Source organism: Sturnira hondurensis, unplaced genomic scaffold (assembly GCF_014824575.4).
Source record: "Sturnira hondurensis isolate 20B ecotype Veracruz unplaced genomic scaffold, ASM1482457v3 Scaffold0016184, whole genome shotgun sequence".
NCBI lineage: Eukaryota > Metazoa > Chordata > Mammalia > Chiroptera > Phyllostomidae > Sturnira > Sturnira hondurensis.
The window spans coordinates 3,990,025-4,011,054 of NW_028088815.1; the positions used below are offsets into that span (position 1 = coordinate 3,990,025).

Here is a 21,030-nt window from a genome sequence, read left to right on the forward strand (position 1 = left end):
AGTGGAACCTGCAATCTTTTGGTTATTGTGACTAGGCTCCAACCAACTGTGCCACACTGACCAGGGCTTGCTTAGCTTTTTTTTGACAGACTCTTAAAATAAAAGGGCCTCTGAGGTCATAGAGCTACAGATTCCTACCAAATGATTCAATACTCTACACCACCTTTCAAAAGAGCCATTCAGTTTACACAAGTATATAAATAAGAGGCAACCTACTGCATGTTTTTATGGTTCTAAGTTTTGGGAACTAAATTCATATTTTGATTTGAAAGCTTACTTCAGTAGCTTACTTTTATTGGCTTTGCTTCAATTCTCTGGAGTTAGTAAGATTGACATATCCAACCTAAACCCCTTCTACAAGACATCTTCCAAATGCATGAAAATAGTGACCATATATATCCCTGCCAACCCTAAACATTCTCAGTGTATTCAATCATTTCACCTAAGACCTAGAGACCAGACCCCTCACCACTCCAGGCATGCTCTAAGTCACCCATGCCCTTTTAAAACACAGCACTCAGAGCTGATTGGGAATGCCTAGATTGGTCCTGGATAAGTGTAAATATTGCCTCGTTTGTTTTGAGCACTATATTTCTATTAATTCAGCCTACAAGTAAATTGCATTCTGATAGCCATGTTACATTGCTGATTTAAAAGGTCAACTAAAATTAAGGTGAATAGCATAGATCTCCTTCATCCTACGTAAAGAGGCTCAATTTAAGCTGCAAAATGTCCCCTTCAGCTTTTCCCATCATTCATGTGTCTGTGTAGTCACTGATGCAGTCAAGTTAGCCTCCTGCCTAAAAACATCAACGAATCCCTGTACATATGCAAAAGAGCATCTTTCACCCACTCACCACAGAAACTTTTGCTTCTTTCTCATAAGCTGTTGAGCAAACTATCCGCTGTATCAAGTTTCCAAGTAGATAAAACTGTCAAAGTTGACATTTTCCCCCCCTTGAAACACTTAAAAATTCATACTTTAGATACAAAATTATCAGTAACTATGATTAATCTTTTTTCTAGTTAAGGTCTACTGCTTCAGTCTCTTTCATATAATTTTTTAATAATTAAATTTTTATAGAAAACTTTATAAAGTTTCATAGATATCAGCAATTCATAAATTCCAAGGGGTTTTCAGATAACTACTCAAAAAAATCACTAACAAAAATTTCACTTCCTTTTTTTTAAAAAAGAAGTTTACATGCATACAGGAGGCTAACTGATCATCACTATGCCCAGTCACAGGGTGTCAGAAAAAAAGTCACCACCATAAAAGGATGTCTGCCTAATCTTTCTTAGAACAACATGCTAAGGTTAACCTACTTCAATTTGGTCAAATCCTGACTGCCACTACACAGAGGCCTGAACAAGTCATTAAGAGGTAAGTACTAGATATTTTGCTTTCTCAACAGTCTTTTGAGTTAAGAAAAACTTTGAAAGTTTACTTAATATAAAGTTAAGGGAAAGAATCCTAAAAAACAAGCTAAACATTTCTAACAAAAATTATATTATTAATATTGTTTAGACTCTCTAGCAACTGACAGTCCTAATCAGCTAGGATTAAGCTAGATGAAAACAATGGATCATTCCAGAAACATGTTTGCCAAAAAATAGGCTTACTTTGCATTTCTATGTGAACTCACAATTACAAAAACAGCATGAAGTATATATCGGCAAATAATTCCAATAGTTCAGGATACTTTAATATGAAGAGGAAGGAACAAAGTTATTTTAAGTGAGGTATGCCTATACTTAAATATATTTTATATGACAAGTTATTCAGCACAATTTAAAAGAGTTGTAACATTATACTATCTGAACACACATCTACATACAAAAAGTCTCTTCTATACCTCTATTATGTCTATACTTTTATAAAAAAACTTTTGATATAAACTGATATTTTTTAGTTTATAAAAACATTTTACCAACTTACCCTCTGATCCGTGACAATTTGGGCTTTACTATTTCTCAACCAACCTGAGTATTTCAACACTAAATATAAACTATTAATCGGATAAGTAAAAAAAAAGTATTTGTTGCTTTATATTCATTTGATGATCAGTAAGACTAAAGATGTCTCTCTATATTTTTTAAACTTCTATGTGCCTAAAAATAATTTACAAAACAATAAATTATTTGCAGTGTTTTGCCAATATTTATGTTTGTGTTTGGAATGAAGGTAACAGAAACTTTAGGCAAAATGTAAGCTGTGAGGAAACTTCCTCTAAAGGAGGGTGTGGTTTTGCAGTTTTCTGAGGGGTGTCACTCTAAGTACAATTTAGTATAGTGGTTAAGAGCCTGCACTCTGGAGTCAGGCTCAAACCTGGGCTGTGTGGCCTTGGGACAAGTTACCTAACATTTCTTCTATCAGTTGCTTCATTTGTAAAATGGGGAGTAATGATTCTGCCAAGTTCCTATAACAATGGCTCTCATACTAACTGCTAGGAAATTGTCTGCTATCACTATGCTCCCCTTCTTCTGCCTATTAAACTGCCAAAGGATCGATCCAACAGGAAAAGTTTCCTCACCCTATCATTTCTGTGAGAATGATTTTTTTGAACTTATCTTCAGATCTTTATGGAATATTTCACATACAGACTGGGTCTACGTATGGTTATAAACTTGACTGTGTTTACTGTCTAGATTGCATTTGCTAGCACTGTTTAAGTGCATGTTTTCTCTCTGTGGTTTAATTGTACTTTTTGGGTACAACAACTGAGAGAGCACACCACTCTACAAAGCATCTTCACTCACTTATCAAGTGGCAGTAGTTCCTCTTATAAATTACTTTACACTGGCTTCTGAGAATTTATCAATGATATTGTAACATGACCGGTCACTTAATGGAATAAATATTAACTCAGATCACTATATGACTTTTATTCATTTATGTATTCCATAAGCATTTACTAGGTACCTATTATAAACACTTGATGGGATAAAAATGTGTAAAATAAAGCCATCATCCTTAAAAAGTTTGCATTTAAAAAAAAGAGTTCAGCACCCAGTAAAGGAGTTAACAAATAATACTTTTTTCTCTGCTATGGTTAAAAGCCTGCTGGAGTTGTTAAAGCTGTAGAGCTAACAAAGATCCTTGTGGTGTCTTAAAAGCCCAAAAAGAAGAATAAAAATATTTTGTTAAGTATCTGCAAATACTAAAAAATAGTAATATAAAAATATATTAATAGCATAAAAATTACCTTAGGTATCCACCATTGTCTTCCAATGGAAATTTCAGTCCAAATGGCTTTAAGAAATATTGTTAAAAATAGTAAGATCTAAAATCTTACTTTAGATCTACTTAAGATCTTGCTTTAGATAAGATCTAAGATCACTTACAAAACCTTTACTTACTTTTGCTCTGGCTGGTATGGCTCAGTGGATTAAGTGCAGGCCTTCTAACCAAAAGACTGCCAGTTCAATTCCCAGTCAGGGCGCTTGCCTGGGTTGCAAGCCAGGTCCCCAGTTGGGGGCATGCAAGAGGCAACTAACTGATATATTTCACACAACAATGTTTCCCTCCCTCACTTTCTCCCTCCCCGCCCTCTGAAAGTAAATAAAACCTTTAAAAAAAAACTTTACTTTAAAATATGCTACAGCCCTGGCTGGTGTAGCTCAGTGAATTGAGCTCAGGCCTGCAAACCACACAATCTTGGTTCAATTCCCAGTCAGGGCACATGCCTGGGTTGCAGGCCAGTTCCCAGGGGACTCTCGAGAGGCAACCATACATTGATATTTCTCCCCTTCTCCCCTTCCCTTCCTCTCTAAAGATAAATAAATAAAATCTTAAAAAAATAAAACATGCTACAAATTAATGAATTCCTTTACTTAACACAGTTCCCTTTCCTCTCCCTACCAGTCTCCTGAGTCCTCCTCCTCTCTCATGCAGAGAGGTATGAGTTCATTAGTTAAAGTTTTGAGATGTCTTCCTCTTTTAATTGTTTTCTACTAATAACATCAGATCATTTTAGAAATGAGAGCTAGGAAGAAAAAGTACTGCAAATGAGAGCTAGGAAGAAAAATAATGTGCTCACTGGAGCCAAACTGCCTGGAATGAATTCTGAGACTTAACAACTATATCTTCAGGCAAGTCACAAACGTTTTATCCTTTAAATTCATTTGTGAAAGTTTTATGAGGATTCATGTGAATATATATGTAGAGTGCCCAGGGGAATGTCTGGGACAGTCTGTGCTTAATAATACTGTTTACTACTTTTAGTCAAGAGCTTACTATAGTCTAATAAGGAACCTTTGCTTGAGGATCAAGAAAGCCAGGATTTTGCTAGTCTTTAATGAGCATTTACTGGGAATCATTCATGGGTCAGCTGGAGATACACAAAATTAACAATACAGTCCCCACTCATAGGACTTCACTGAATAGTGGGAGACAGAAAAAAGAAAAAATCCAACAACAAATATCAGCAATATTGACAGTATTACAAAGCATAGTGCCCTAATAAGGGCACCCCACACTGCCTTTGTCTGGGTGCTGGCAAGTGAGCAATAGAGAATAGAATTAGAGAAGTTTCCAGGAGCACCTGATTTTGAACTAAGTCTTGAAGGAAAGTAGGAGCTAAGAATACATGACGGGAGAGGAGACAGGCATCAAGACAGAAGTAAGAGCATGAGAAACACACAGAGCTGTGACAGAATAGAGGCCATCAACAGATTGCAAGTAATTTAGTATGGCTGGAGCCAGGATATTTTAAGAGGTATTATGGCAAAGATCCCACCTAAGAGAGAAGCTGAGCCCAATCATAAAGGAAAGTGTGTGTCACAATAGAGAGCTTTCAGTTTGTCTGGGGTTCAGGGGGCACCTTTTGAAGGATGTACAAGAACTGCTATAGTGTCTCCAGAGAGAAATGATGGTGGCCTGAAGGCAGGGAGAGGTGATGGGAGTAGTAAACAAAGAGGAAGACAAAAAACAGAATAGATATAAACCCATGGTGCAGAGGCAGAGGCTGGGTGCAGGGGAGGGTCAGGAGGCTGAAGGCACAGGAAATGTCAACTGACTGGAGGTAGCAGATGAGGGAGGACGCTTTCTAGCACCTACACTGCGGGAGGACTGGGAACAAAGGACCTAATTCTGTTTATCTATCAAATAAGGGTGTTTAATGTTTTTAGTTTCTATCAGATAACAGAGACAAAACCTAAAACTTGAGAAAGGAGAAAAGGTGCACATTATTTCTAGAAACATTTTGGTCTCAGAGGATAAAGATACAGACTCAAACCTTCATTATGAAGAGCCTTTTTATATTGTGTAGTATAAAAAGGCTACTTTGACTGATCATGCCAAAGGGAAACACAGTATTTGTCTTCCTTACACTGAAATGAGTATTATAGTGGGATTCCTTTTTCTTACAGTTCCTAAACATCATGTCATAGACTGTAAGTCCTCAGTGTTATGACCTTCTTTGTCTTCATCTTTGACAACTTCCATAGCATCCTAGTCAGTACTAAAGTTACCAAAAGCCACACAAGGAATAAATAATCAGAGAAAGGTAAAAGAAAAATAGCTGGACTATGCAGAACCCTCAATGTACAGGTGGATGTTTTACCAAATAATTTAAATGTCAGGCACCTTTCACTTTTCCATCAATTTCAATGTACATCTTCATAGAAACTGGAGTTGATCTTCACTGATTGCCCAATGACTTCAGGACACTATAGAGGCACAAAGAAACTGTAGACTGGCAAACACCAGTTTTCTGTCTTGAAAAAGTTTCCCATGCACTGCCCTATAAATGACTCTTTGTAGACATACTGAGAGGTAATCAGAATCAGACTATATCATGGAGTGGCAGTAGGATCACATTTCCACAAGCCACAGAAAGTGAGCTCCCCAGGAAAGCAGGGAAGCAAAGTCCCCTCAGACAGACTGATGTGAGACAACTGCACTATGAATATGAACACCCTGGCATGCGTGAGGTTCCATTCTGAGAAACTATAGGTAGCTGCCAATGTGTCACCTTTCTGGAAAATATACTCTATATCCTTCCAAAAAAATAAATCTTGAACACAGTCATAGCTACTAATTTAGGACTCAAAGCTGGTTAGAAAAAAAAATGGCCTAACAGTATAGAAGGATTTATTTTACTAGGTTAACTGGGGTGTTTACTATTAAACTTGAAATTGGCAATATGACTTTGCCAGTGAAGACAATGATAAAGAGGCGGTGCTTGTCCTGGTCACAGCCTGTCTGTGCCTCAGGTTGCTTTCCCACAGTCAGAAATTAATGTTTCTCACCTGCCTATTTTACAAGCAAATGGCACAAACAACTATTCAGGTGATAGTCAATCAACTAAATTTTGACCCGGCAATTCCATTTGTGGGACTACACCCTAAGAACCCTGAAACACCAATCCAAAAGAACCTATGCACCCCAATGTTCATAGCAGCACAATTTACAGTAGCCAAGTGCTGGAAGCAACCTAGGTGCCCATCAGTAAATGAATGGATCCAAAAACTATGGTGCATTTACACAATGGAATTTTATGCAGCAGAAAGAAAGAAGGAGCTCCTATCCTTTGCAACAGCATGGATGGAACTGGAAAGCATTATGCTAAGCAAAATAAGCCAGGTGGCAAAAGACAAATACCATATGATCTCACCTTTAACAGGAACCTAAACAACAAAACAAACAAACAAGAAAAATATTACCAAAGACACTGAAATTAAGAACAATCTGATAGTAACCAGAGGGGAGGTGGGAGGGGATAATGGTGGAGGGAAGAGTTGTCAGGAACAACTATAAAGGACACAGGGACAAAACCAAAAGGAGGTAGGACCAAGGGTGGGAGGTGGGGACGGCTGGGTTGCAGGGGAGTGGGGGGTGGAAATGGAGACAACTGTACTTGAACAATAAAAAAATGTGGAAAAATAGTGAAAAAATAATATTATAATAATCTTGCATTTCTGTGATAAACACCATTTGATAATATTTTTTTCTTTTTATATATTGCTGAATTCAGTTTGCCACAAGTGGCAAACATGAGGCCTGCAGGCCAAATCCAGTCCTCCATTTTGTTTTATCTGGCCAGCACCTTGGTTCTACCTGGTGGCAGTGCCGACCTCTCGCTTAACTGTTAAGAAGTAGTTACCTTTATACAGTCCTAAAATTACATTTGGCCATTTGAAGGCAACTACAAGGCTGATATGGCCCTCCTGTGAAAATGAGTTTGACACCTTTGCATTTTGCTAAGATTTTATTAAGGATTTTTTCTTCCATGCTCACAAAAGACTTCTTCAGTCTGTAGTGGATTTTGTTCCTTTTAATTTGTCAAGTTTGATAATGCTGATCTAATAGAATGTGTTAAGAAGTTAAAAAAATTATTTAAAAAATCATCGGTTGAGTGCTAGACCCCAGCATGTGTGACATTGGACCAAACTTCGATCTCTCTGTTGCTCAGCTTCAAGAACAAGGAGGCTCTTTTAAGTAATTGACAGATACTTATAAAATTAGGTGTTTGGGGAAAAAAGGCAATGATTTTTTTCTTCTGTGAAATATGTTTGTTTTTAAGGGTACTAAATAGCCTCAGCCTGCTGTCCTGATATATCTCTGCTGGTCTATTTCCTCACTGAACAGAATCCCTGTTGTTCCAATTAATCCCCAGCCTTTGTTTGCTCCCCCTAATCCCCCCTCTTTCCCAGTGATCTGATAGTTCACTCCAGAAAAATTTCCCTCAATCTTATCTCTAAAATAGCCAAAAGATAGTTTATCAACAGAAATTAGAAAAAGAATTGGATCATTCATTTAACAATATTCAAATATAATTCATGTACATGTACACATTTCTGTGGCTCTTATGGTTGTTTTTCAAAGTGTGCTTCTGAACTTCCTCTTTGGTACATGCCACTGTGGACACTGACTCAGATCATCCCGATGTGTACACATGGTCTTCAGCAGACTTCATCTTATAGAGAAGTTACTTCCTATTAACTATCATTTCAGCATGACTTGACACACTCAATGCATTGCTAAGGACTGAATTTAAACAAAATCACTAGAAGTTTAACAGCTTTTCATTTAAGGTTGATGATTATTAAGAGAATAAATATTGGGGGTAAAAGTAACTTTTCAGCAATCTTGAAACGAACACTAAAAGCTGGTATTCTAGCACATACTAAATCTTTGAATATATTTAAGGTTTATTCTGTGTCTGCCAAAAATAAAAGCTAAGAAAATAATTTCCAAGAAAGTAAATTGGGGTTGCAGAAGGTTTATATGTGAACCCTATGAAAAATTACAAAAAGGTTCCAAGGTGGTGTCCAGGATAAATATTTCCAGAGTATCAATTACATGAGAGCTTAGACAATTTTTTTAACAACTAATAAATGACTTTGGGACTGCCTTACTTTTTCCTTTCTGTGGGTAGAAAAAACTTGTCAGTTCATGTCAACATGTCCGGTTATGCAAAAATGAGATGATAATGTCTTAAGAAATGTTAACTACTCTGTTAGTAATAAACTCAATTTTAGAGAAAACCATGCACAGACTTACTTACAAAAACGTAAGTAAAAATACTCCGGAGGATATTTCACTGTGGAATAACTTGCTGTTTTATGCATGTTAAGATAATAGTAAATTTAAAGGATTAATATTGCACTAGAGAGACAACACTGAGATAGTCTCCTTTGCTTGTTAACAAAAATGGTAGGATAACTGCCATAGATGGTTGCCAGAGTAGCTACTAGGTAGTTCAATTTCAGGAGGAAAAAAAGGTGGTCCTCTGGTGGACCCTGAACAAGGACCCACATTTCATGCAGCCCAATTACTACCTGTGCCTTCAGGGCAAAGTTTGTAGTCCTTGTTATGTCTCTCAGGGTGTGGGGAATATTAAGGATAGTGTAGGAATCAAACATTTTTTTATTCAAAAGCAATATGAGGAAACTGTAATTTTCATACATATAAGTATTCTAAGGAAAACATATTTAGAATACATTGTGGTTTTCTCTATGCAATAAAATGACAAGCCATAGTACTTTCTAGTACAACCCAGTATATCAATCCTAAATAACATGTCAGAAGCCGTTGTCTAATGATTATGAAAATATGAAATACTTCTAATACGCTTATACTCAGCCCTGACTGGTAGGCTCAGTTGGTTGAGCATAGTCTGGCAAAGCAAAAGGTTTGATTCCAAGTTGGAGCACATGTCAGAGTTTTGGGTTCAGTCCAAGGTTTGGGCATGTGTGAAAGGCAACCCATCAAGTTTTCTCTTTCACATCCATGTTTCTCTTTCTCTCTTGCTCTCCCCCCACCTCTCTCAAATAAATAAATATTTAAATACATATTCAAAAGTAAATAAATTAGAGAGACAGAAGGAAATTTGTTATGATTAAGAGAGGAATGATTAAAAGAGAACTCTATAATCCAAAGGTTGATGAAGAAGCACTGTAATGAAAAGAGCAAGCAGAACCCTGGTATATGTGAGATGAAACCACAACAGAGAATACTGAGATAACACAGATAACAGCACATTCTGAATATCATACATTCAGCCTTCTGTTTTAGGCCCTTGGATATTAAGATATCATTTCTGTGTTTCCAGGACCTAGCATACGGAGGGGCAATGAAAACAATTATTGGTGAATAAAAGAATGGATTAAGTCAAGGTTCAAGAAAGTAATCCTGAATTCTGAGATGATTAAAAGAAGATATAAAATTATATCTCTGAGAAAAGATGATAATAAATTAGCATTGACTGATATATGAATGGAATAACAACAGTCAAATACACGAAAGGATTTTTCTCTCAATTTGGAAAATATGAAGTTGACTAAAACCGTAGCATTAATAATAGACATAGATATTATCAAGAACCAAAGGAATATACTGGAGTTGTTAACAAATTGAATTGACCTTTGACAGTTTACTAAATATCCAAATGAACATATTTCAAAAGTTTCTTTTTTACCTAAGGTCATTTCTGAACCAGGACATTTACATGACCAATTTGTGCAAGTGCCTTTCTTTGACTGACACAGGACTAGGGTGGGCAAGTAGTAAGAAGCCTCTCAACAGTCTCTTCTTCAGGGTTCTATAACGTGGTGTCCACTTGAGGTCTGTTTTCCCATTTGAGAAGGCACCTCAGGCGTTAAGTGTGAACCCTGTTGTCCTTAGGAAGAACTGTTCCCCTACTCTGGAGAAGGAGAGCCACATTGTGCCCAGGCTGTTTATTTACAGGTAAAGATAGCATGAAAGCCTTTAAAAGCACAGACTCTCAGCATTTCAAGGGCAGTATGAACTAGCTGCCCCTGCCAAGAACTGGAAAGAGATTTGAAGCCAGGTCATCAGAGACAAAGATCAAGCACTACCTTAAACCTCTCTGACATTCAGTTTCCTCATATGGCAAGTAGGTAGATGACAGCAATACTTAGCTTGCAGGGCTATTATGAGGGTTCTTTGAGACATGGGTTAAAAGCAGGCACCTAGCAAAAACTAATGCATATAAAGTTGGATTAGAATTTTTTCGTCAGATTAAAAACTATACCTATCTATTTACTTATTTCACAGTAAATTCATATTCAATGTTAAAAATTTAGACTACATAAATAAAACAAAAATTACTTGTACAAAATTATATTTTGGCATATATATCCATGCACATGTATGTATGTGTATGTACAGTTGCTTTTCCTAACCCAAAAGAGGTATTTTGTGTAATGTTTCCTTACTTAACATTATTCTACGTCAAGAATAGGCAATTGAGCCAGGGCACATGCCTGGGTTGCAGGCCAGTTCCCTGCAGGCCAACTCCCAGCAGGGGACGCACGAAAGGCAACCATACATTGATGTTTCTCTTCCCTTCCCCTCTAAAGATAAATAAATAAATTTAAAAAAAGAACAGGCAATTGCAATACATTACCATTTTCAATGACTGCATAATAATGGACATTTAATTTGATTGCATATTTTCACCTCAATAATTAACATGGTGTTAAACTTAAAAACTTCTGAAACTACTGCCATTTTTGGCTCTACTAGATGCTATTCGGGGAAGAGGTTGGGCACATTTACAACCTGGCAAGCAATGGCACATTCTTCTCTGATTCTTACATTAGTGGCAACTTTCTTAATCTCTCCAATAATAATTATCCACATGGAGTATTATCAGATGCCACAGTGTATTTTTCCACATTATGTACTTTAAAGGTATTCTCTATGAAACTGCCTGGAAATACTTCTCAAAATAAAATATATGTTGAAATTTTCAGAAAAAAAAATCTTATAGAAAGAAAAATAAAAGCAGCTCTTAATGCTGTTCCTAAGATGTAGCCTTTGCCTGGAATTCTCATCTTCCTCTCACATCTAGTCTCAGTTCTTGAAAAGTTATTTTTCACATGAACTAGATAAAGTTTTTTTCCCTACATTTATTATACAATTGCAATTCCCATGATCTCCTTTTCAAAATCACTTCATTTTTTTTTCCTGTACAAAATATACAAGTCCATATTTATTGGGGTTTTTTTGTTGTTTTAGTTTCTATTTCAGTAATTTCTGCAATTATTTTTATTTGTGTTTACCTTCTTTGTCCAAACTGTTTTTTTTTTCTGGCTTCTTAGGCTATATATTTAACTTATCTATTTCAATCTTTTTAAAAATAAATGTACTCAAGTCTTTGCATCCATCTTCAATGAACTATTTAGCCACATTCCTTAGTTTTGGCATTTAGTTCTAAGGTACCATTTTTGCCATTTAGTTCTAAGCATTTCAAAATTTGCACTGTGATTTCTTGTCTAGGAACCTCTTTTATTTTGCCTTCAATTTTAAATAACCTTGCTGAGTAGAGTAGTCTTGCTTGCATGTCCTTGCTTTTCATTACTTTGGATCTGTCATGCTACTCCCTTCTGGCCTGAAATGTTTCCGTTGAGAAATCAGCCGACATTCTCATGTGAACTACCTTGTAGGTAACTGTCTCTCTCTTGCTGCCTTTATAAGTCTCCATCTTCAAACACTGACATTTTAATTATGATGTATCTTGGCATGGGCCTCTTTGCGTTCATCTTGATGGGACTCTGTGCTTCCTAAACATTTGTGACTTTTTCCTTCACCAGATTACGGAAGTTTTCTGCCATAATTTCTTCAAACAGTTCTCTATCCCTTGCTGACTTTCTTCTCCTTTTGGTACCCCTATTATGCAGATGTTGTTACATTTCATGTTGTTCCAAATTTCCCTTACACTATGTTCATTCTTTTTCTGTTCTGGGTGTGTTTTTTTCCCTACCTTGCCTCCCAAATTGTTGATACAATCTTCTACTTCATCTAGCCTACTGTTTATTCCTTCCAGTGGACTCTTGTCAGATACGCTATTCTTCATTTCCAACTAGTCCTTTTTCATTATTTCTATGCCTCTTTCATAGTGTTGTAGCTCTTACTAAGTTCCTTGAGCATCCTGGTAATATTACTTTGAATTCTGTATCTGAGAAATTGCTGATAAATGGAGTGCCTCCACTTCATTGAGCACTCTTTCTGAAGATTCCTCCTGTTCTTTCATTTGGGGCCTATTTCTTTGTATCCCCATTTTTGTTGTCTCTTGTGCTTGTTTCTATGTATTAAGTAGATCTTCTATGATTCCCAGTTTTCATGGGAGTGGCTTTATGTAGTAGGTGTCCTGTGGGACCCAGTGGTGCTGTCTCTTTGACCTCCTGAGCTGAGTGCTCTAAGAATATCCCTTGTTTGGGTTTTGTGGGCCCTGCTGTTGTAATTGAGTCTTCACTGCTATTGGCCGACCTGATCAACCTTCAGGCTGGCTGACTGTGAGATTTATCACACCAGCTGTTGTGTGTATGATGGCCCAAAAAAGGAAAAGAAGAAAAAAAGGAAAAAGAGGGAAAAAAAGAAAAATAGAGAAAAATGAAATTCTCTGCATAGTTTGGCACCTTTGGCTATACTATTTCTGAAGTTTATTGGATCCTACTCCATTATTGCCTGGTGCTGGCCTCTTGGTATGTTTGTTCTGGGCTCCGAGGGAAGGACTCTGATTTAAGCCAATGTCAGATGCACTGTCCTGTCCATGCCTTGCTATGAGCAACCAGCTTGAAGCTACCAGTGATTCACAGTTTGTGGATCACTGCTGCTGCTGGACCTGGATGCACCTGGAAAAGACCAGGCTGCTCTCCAAGGCTGGATTTCAAAAACACTGGGCCCAGGGCTGGACCCCCATACCTCCCAAGCCCCCTGGGTTCTGCCCCATCTGCCAGGCTTTAGGCTTAGTCACTGAGAGAGGCTCTGGCAAAGTGGAAAAGATGGAACTAATGGGTTTCTGATGAGGGAGAGGTGCTGTTCAGGCTTCAGCAAAGATGGTGGGTGTCACCCTCACCCCAGAGCCACTGAGTCTATCCTAAATTTTGCCCTGACTTTGGCAGGGTGGAGCCCCAGTATTCAGGTGGGTGGGACCTCTGGTCCCATGAGTTAGGTCTGCCAGAAGCCAGAAGGGTGTTTCTGTGGGATCTCCCATGGTAGGTGTAGCGCCAGTCAGATTCATAGAAAAGTGGGGAGAATAACCCCTCCCTACAGCCCTCACTAATCCCCAGCTCCCCACACCCATCTTCCCAGACTCCAATGCCTGTCCCAGCCTAAGCCTATGCCACTAGTTTCTCAGGTGAGGCAAGAAAATTTCTTAAGGGTGGGGTAATTGCCTTCCTCCAGTTTGTCCCAATGGAAAGGGGGCTGCTCCACTCAGGGCTGGGAATATAAGACAGAAAACTGTACTTGAACAAGAACCAAATTTTAAAAAGCCCCCCCCCCAAAAAGAAAAGAAAAGATGAATGACTCAGCACCAAGATAATGGTGACTATACTCCCAAGTCTGCCCCCAGTATCAAACACCCCAAACTCCCCTCAGGTAACTCCAGTTCAGACCACACTCCCTCTGCTAGCCACTAGGGTGAGTGGCTGAAAACGCAGTTTGTACGCTGTCTCTTTAAGAGGGTGCCTGTGCTTCCAGCAGACTCTGCCTTTCCTTGGTGGACAGAACACCTCCCCACCTCTTTTTTACTGCAATGCAGTGTGGGCATCTCTTCCTGGTTCTGGTGCTCTGCTCTGGGGAGCCCAAGCTGTGGTTTAGGCTTTGTTCCCTCAGGGGGAACCTCCCACAGCTGCCAAGGAAGTGAGCCTGTCCCTTTCTCTACATTGCCTTTCCTATCAGTCTCAGAATGGCTTCTTTGACTACTTACTCCTTGGTTCTAAATCTACTCTTCAGCCAGTCTTCAGCTGGTCATTCAGGGTAATTTAGTTGATTAAGTTTACAGTTTGGTTACTGGGAGGAGGTGAATGCAAATCCACCTACTCTGCCACCATCTTGAAAAACCCACACTGTGATTTCTTAAAGCATGCATTTCTTAGAAATAACATTTTTAGATTCCAAATGTATCCTTTATCTTTTTATTATTGATTTATAATTTAGTAACAGAAAATGTGAACTATGAGATGATGATTTTCTGAAAGTTCTGAGGTATCTCTGATGACCTTGTAACATAGTCAAATTTGCAAATAATGGTCATGTGCCTTCAGTACAAATTCTGTTAGCTTTTAAGTCATGTGGGTAAATCTAAGTCTTTAATCTCTTTTTTAATTGGCATATTCTAATAAAAATGTGTTAAAATCTCCCATTATGGTTGTAGAGTTGCTAATTTCTCCTTTAAATTCTGTCAAATTTTGTTGCTACATGCACAATTGTGATTTTTATGCTCCTTGTAAACTATCCTTTTAACTTACATAATGACATTCTTTATCCCTATTAATATTCAATGTGCCTTACATTCTACGTTTTTCTGACGTTAATATTGCTACTCTAGCTTTTCAGTTTGGGATTTTTCTGGTTCCTGGAGCTTTTATTTTCAACCTTTCTGAATCACATTGAGTTATATTTCTTCTAAAAACCATAGAGCTGAATTTAAAAAAAATCCAAACTGATAGTCCCTGTCTTTCAGTAGGTAAGTTCAATCCATTTAAATTTGCTGTGACACATTTCTACCCTCTTATTTTGTGTTTTCTATTTACCATTCTATCCTTTCCCCCACATAATCTCCTTTCCTGTCTTCTCTTGATTAATAAGAGTTCTACTTCCCTTTTTGTTCCCTTTTAGTTTAGGTTGTATTTCCATATTTTAATAATTAACCTATCGACACTGTACATAATTGATGCCTGTAACATTAGTGCAATCCTCTGATAACCCTTGTCTGTTAGCACCACTGTTTTAAGATGTCTAACACTAAGGTAGCAAAGATTCAATTCATTTAATACAGCAATCAAAAAACCACATTTGCACTTGGTGCCTTGACATGGCTGAAGACAGTCCTTTTCCTCTAATACGCAGTACCATCCTCACTAGGCATATAAAATATTTCCCTGACTTTGGTGACTTTCAGGTGAGATGTGTGCACATCTATAGTCCTTTCAGAAAATTATTTTTCATCTAAAAATAACTTCATAGGATTTATTGCTCTGCTCTTCTATAGTTTTATGAAAGTTCAGCTTTACATATGAAGTTTTATTGTAGGAGTTTTCTACTTTTCAACTTAGGGCTTGAAACTTCATCTTAACATCATTTATAAATAAAAAAGAGTTGGAAATAATCCATATGTTCATTGAGGGAATGGCTAAGCAAATTGTACTGTAGAATACCTATCAAATATCTTCATAAGATCTACACATATGTCAGATTATATATGTATGTATGTATATTACACTGTCCCATGAACATGTTAACTGAGTACAGCAAAACACAAAATACCACATGTATAATGATTGCTACTATGTGTGAATGGAAGAATGTATTATACTGCATGCATCAATGGAGTACTTGAAGAATGATAGTTTAAAATTAATTTGAAAATTTTCCCTTAGAGGAACTTTTCTCTCTCTTTCTTTTTCTCCTTTTTTTCATGGTTGCAGTGGCCATCATCATCATCTTTTTTTTTAAGAAAACCTACCTTTCATACAACCACTATGGAAAACAGTATGGAATTTTCTAAGAAAACTAAAAATGGACATGCCTTTTGACCCAGCAATTCCACTCTTAGGAGTATATCCTAAGAACCCTGAAACACCAATCCAAAAAGAACCTATGCACCCCGATGTTCATAGCAGCACAATTTACAATAGCCAAGAGTTGGAAGCAACCTAGATGCCCATTGGTAAATGACTGGATCAAAAAACTATGGTACATTTACACAATGGAATTCTATGCTGCAGAAAGGAAGAAGGAACTCCTACCCTTTGCAACATCATGGATGGAACTGGAAAGCATTATGCTGAGCGAAATAAGCGAGGCGGTGAAAGACAAATACCATATGATATCACCGTTAACAGGAATCTAAACAACAAAACAAACAAGCAAACAAAATATGACCAATGGCACTCAAATACGGAACAAGCTGACATGGTCCAGAGGGGAGAGGGGAGAGAATCATAGGGGAAAAGGGGATGGACTCACATGAGCAAGTATAAAGGACACATGGACAATAACTAAGGGTGGGGAGCGGAAATGGGAGAGAGGTGGGGAGCACTGGGCAAGGGGCGGGCAGGGCTGGGAATATAAGACAGAAAACTGTACTTGAGCAAGAATTAAATTAAAAAAAAACTGTAAATTAAAAAAAAAATAAAGAAAACCTACCTTTCAGTTCCTAACAAGGCCTTGGCTTATTTCCCATACTTTTTAGGTTAACACAAATCAGATCACTGTGGTAAATTCATATTTAGGTTAACACAAATCAGATCACTGTGGTAAATTCATATTTCACTACATACATGTGTGACTGATTTAATTTCCTGGCAGTGTAATGTGCCAGGAAAGCGTCTGGGAAAAGTTAAGTCTAACTGCAATTCAATTTAAAAGCAAGGTTTCATGCTCGTCTGAAATGTGGGATGCTTTACTTGATTTTATTTTTCACCAGACAGTGATTCAAAAAGGAAGGCCAAAATTCTGTCTAAAATGTTAGTGCATTCCTCTTGTCACAAAAAAACCATTGTTCTAGTTCCTCTGGTTCTAGCTCCTTTGCCAGGGCTTTGCCAAAATTGCCAAATTGTGAGAGTAAAAACATAAATTTTATTCTGTTCTTGTTATTATATATGTATTACATATTACATGTCATAGATTTTTAAAAGTATATAAATCTTAAAATTTTTTGAATTAGATCCATACAAGGTAGTTTATTTATATTGATTTAAATCTGCTTTTAACTAGATTTACCATTCTTCCTTTTTTCAGAGACACATGAACACCACTGACAGATATAAAATGGACAACAATTTTACCACACCCTTTACAGCCTCTCAGGAAAGTGACTGTGATCTCTACGCACACCATGACACAGCCAGGATATTAATGCCTCTGCATTACAGCATTGTCTTCATAATTGGGCTTGTGGGAAACTTGTTAGCCTTGGTTGTCATTATTCAAAACAGGAAGAAAATCAACTCTACTACACTATATTCAACAAATCTGGTAATTTCTGATATACTCTTTACCACAGCTTTACCTACGCGGATAGCCTACTATGCACTGGGCTTTGACTGGAGAATCGGTGAGGCCTTGTGCAGGGTAACTGCTCTTGTGTTTTACATCAATACATATGCAGGGGTGAACTTCATGACCTGCCTGAGCATAGACCGGTTCTTTGCTGTGGTGCACCCTCTGCGATACAACAAGATGAAAAGAATTGAACATGCAAAGGGCATTTGCATATTTGTTTGGATTCTAGTATTTGCTCAAACACTCCCATTACTCATAAAATCTATGTCAAAGCAGGAGAATGAAAAGACTACATGCATGGAATACCCGAACTTTGAAGAAACAAAATCTCTTCCCTGGATTCTGCTGGGTGCATGTTTCATAGGATATGTGCTTCCACTCATGATTATTCTCATCTGCTATTCTCAAATCTGTTGCAAACTCTTTAAAACTGCCAAACAAAACCCACTAGCTGAGAAATCTGGTGTAAACAAAAAGGCTCTCAACACAATTATTTTTATAATTGTTGTGTTTATTCTCTGTTTCACACCTTACCATGTAGCAATTATTCAGCATATGATTAAGAAGCTTCGTTTTCCTAATATCCTGGAATGCAGCCAAAGACATTCATTCCAGATTTCTCTGCACTTCACAGTGTGCCTGATGAACTTTAATTGCTGCATGGACCCTTTTATATATTTCTTTGCATGTAAAGGTTACAAGAGAAAGGTTATGAAGATGCTGAAACGTCAAGTCAGTGTGTCAATTTCCAGTGCTGTGAAGTCAGCCCCTGAAGAAAACTCACGTGAAATGACAGAAACTCAAATGATGTTACATTCCAAGTCTTTAAGTGAAAAATAAAGAGAAATTAAGTCTTGGATGTACAGCAAAGTAAACTATATGACAAACTTTGCAGGACTTTTCTTATAAAGCAAAATGATTCTTCAACTTCCAGTTAGAACTCTTAAATTTCTTTCATTGGACATTATTTCCCTTCCCACCTCCAACTTAGAAGTAACCTGATAAATACGTATTTTTACACTCGAGATAACAATATAAAGCAAAATTCTAATTTGTAAATAAAAGATTATACCAAAAGGGAGACTATGTTAATAACTCAGGATAGAAAGAATAGTTTTGTGTTAATGAACAATTTCATCATTCACATTTGCTGTCAACAATCTGTCAAAATAAAAGACTGTTAAGATTGTATATAGCCAGTGTAAAAATGTTAATATCATATTTCCTTTTTGATAATGTATTTCTTCAATCCATTTTTTTACTCTTAGACTTTATGTCCTCAGTAACACAACCTTTTTGTTTTGTTTTGTTTTGTTTTGTTCTGGGTCACAAAATTTTGTTTCAGAGAACTTTTTGGAATAAACAACAGGATTCTACAAAATTGAGTATGTCCTTCAATGCTCATTGTCAACTATCAGCAAAAGTTACAAGGAGACTATAATTTAGTGGTAGATTGGGAAAGCAACATTATAGTACGTGATGACAGTGACAGAGGCAATGAAAGCACTGAGCTCTTCCTCCAAACTGCCAGCATAGTAAGGGCCACTGCTTAGGAATATAATAAGGCCTCTTTGTGGAGGTACCCATATGGAAGAGGGGCTACTTGCTAAATGCTTCTTGGGAATAAAAAATATATACAAATAGCATTGGATGGTGTAGCTCAGTGGATTGAATGCTGGCCTGTGAACAAAAGGGTTGCCGGTTCAATTCCCAGTCAGGGCACATACCTAGATTAGGAGTCAGGTCTCCAGCAGGGGGTGCACAAGAGGCAACCACACATTGATGTTTCTCTCTTTCTCCATCCCTTCCCCTCTCTAGACGTAAATAAATAAAATTTTTAAAAACATATACTTGGTTTGTCTTGGGTCTCTAGGGAATCATTTCTTTTATTTTTTCTTAATTCACAGGTTGGTAGTATCTTGTATCTTTCACCGGTTTGGGTTACCAGAAAGGGTAGGAAGGATAAACAGCAGGAGGTATAGTTGCTGCTTGCCTAAAAATGATAGGGAGTAAAATGCAAAATTATAAACTTAAGAGTTCACAGGATTCTTTACAACATTATATATTTGCTCAAATGAGTACCTTAGTATGAGTAGTATGACTATTATGAGTATCTACTAGCTAAATTTGTTTTACTCAACTCTGAAATACCCTAATACAGTATCTATGTTAGCAATGATACCAATTTTGATAATGGAACATAAAGAAATGAAATGCTGTATCATAAGTCATCCTTTAAATTTTTATTAGGCTTTATATCCTGGAAATATTTTGTTTTAAATTCTTACTCATTTTCAACTTTTATCCTGTAAGAAAATCATCTTAATGGTTGATTCAATGCCATTTACGGAGTACTTTCAGATTTGAATTGCATTAACTTCACAAGAAGCACCCTGACTTTAAAGCCACTGACAAAAATAGGTACTGATTTTTTAAACCCTTGCAGGGGTGTCCAACTTTTAGGTGTCTCTGAGCCACACTGGAAGAAGAGCTGTCTTGGCCCACACAGTAAATACATTGCAACATGTAATCATAAAAAAATCTCTTAATGTTTTAAATAAATTCACAATTTTGTGTTGGGCCACGTTCACAGTCATCCTGAGCTACATGCAGCCTGTGGGCCACAGGTTGGACACCCTTGCTTTATGGAGACCGGTGGGACCACATGGATGAAGATCAGAATCTTAGGGCTTTTCCTTCACCTATAAACCTTTCCTAAGTGAAGAAGAAGAAAGGAAAAAACATTAAATTTCATGCATGAAGTGAATTTTTAAGTGAAGGAGGAGGGAGAAAGATAGGGAGAGAAACAGATTGATTGCCTTCTGCCCCAGCTGGAGATGGAACCTGCAACCTAAGTATGTGCCCCGACTGAGAACAGAACCTGCAACCTTTCACTTTGCAGGAAAATGCCCAACCAACTGAGCCACACTAACTAGGGCTTCATGTCATCTGAGTTGGGTCCCATATAAGAAACCACTGTGAAAGCTACTAAAGGAAAGCCAGAAACAAAGTTTCATTAATTTCAGTGTATCTTCATGGTATACTAGCTCTATGACTACATTTGGTTTTAAACTATTCTATGTATGAATCAACATCCTGCTTCACAGCACTGAGAGGATTCTTTTATCTGCTGTGAAGTTAACCATATTTACTTCCTCCATAATTTTATGTTTATTTCTAAAAGGATCATTTGGTTAATTTTTTAAAAACTCTCAATGGTATTATGTTCAAATCAGTATAAATGCATTGATTCTTCAGTGACATCACAGAATAGTAAAGATAGAACAGAGTAGTAAATGTTAGATGTTAGAAAGGACATCAGGTAAATATGAAGAGCTCAGTAACTTACAAAATAGTCCAAACAGTATGCAATCTTTTCCTTTACACAACCCTGTGAAACAGGATGATCAGATAGTATTGGCGACACTTTACAAATAAACCTAATTAATTAAGAAAAAGTACCTGGTAAATCAGAGCTAGCATGAGGAATGTAACCCTAACTCCATAAAAAATACAGAACTGAATCAGACCAAAAATGTAATAGAAGG

At 37.2% G+C, this 21,030-nt stretch overlaps 2 protein-coding genes across 2 annotated transcripts in view; one reads left to right on the plus strand and one right to left on the minus strand.

Moving 5' to 3' along the window:
• UBAC2 (UBA domain containing 2) overlaps positions 1-21,030 on the minus strand; it is a 234,293-nt gene that overhangs the window by 99,378 nt on the left and 113,885 nt on the right. The window lies entirely within an intron of this gene.
• LOC119000707 (G-protein coupled receptor 183) lies at positions 1,201-18,971 on the plus strand. Its single transcript, XM_037065810.1, has 2 exons — positions 1,201-1,384; positions 17,219-18,971. The coding sequence occupies exon 2, from the start codon at positions 17,225-17,227 to the stop codon at positions 18,320-18,322; it is 1,098 nt and encodes a 365-aa protein (XP_036921705.1). The 5' UTR covers positions 1,201-1,384; positions 17,219-17,224; the 3' UTR covers positions 18,323-18,971.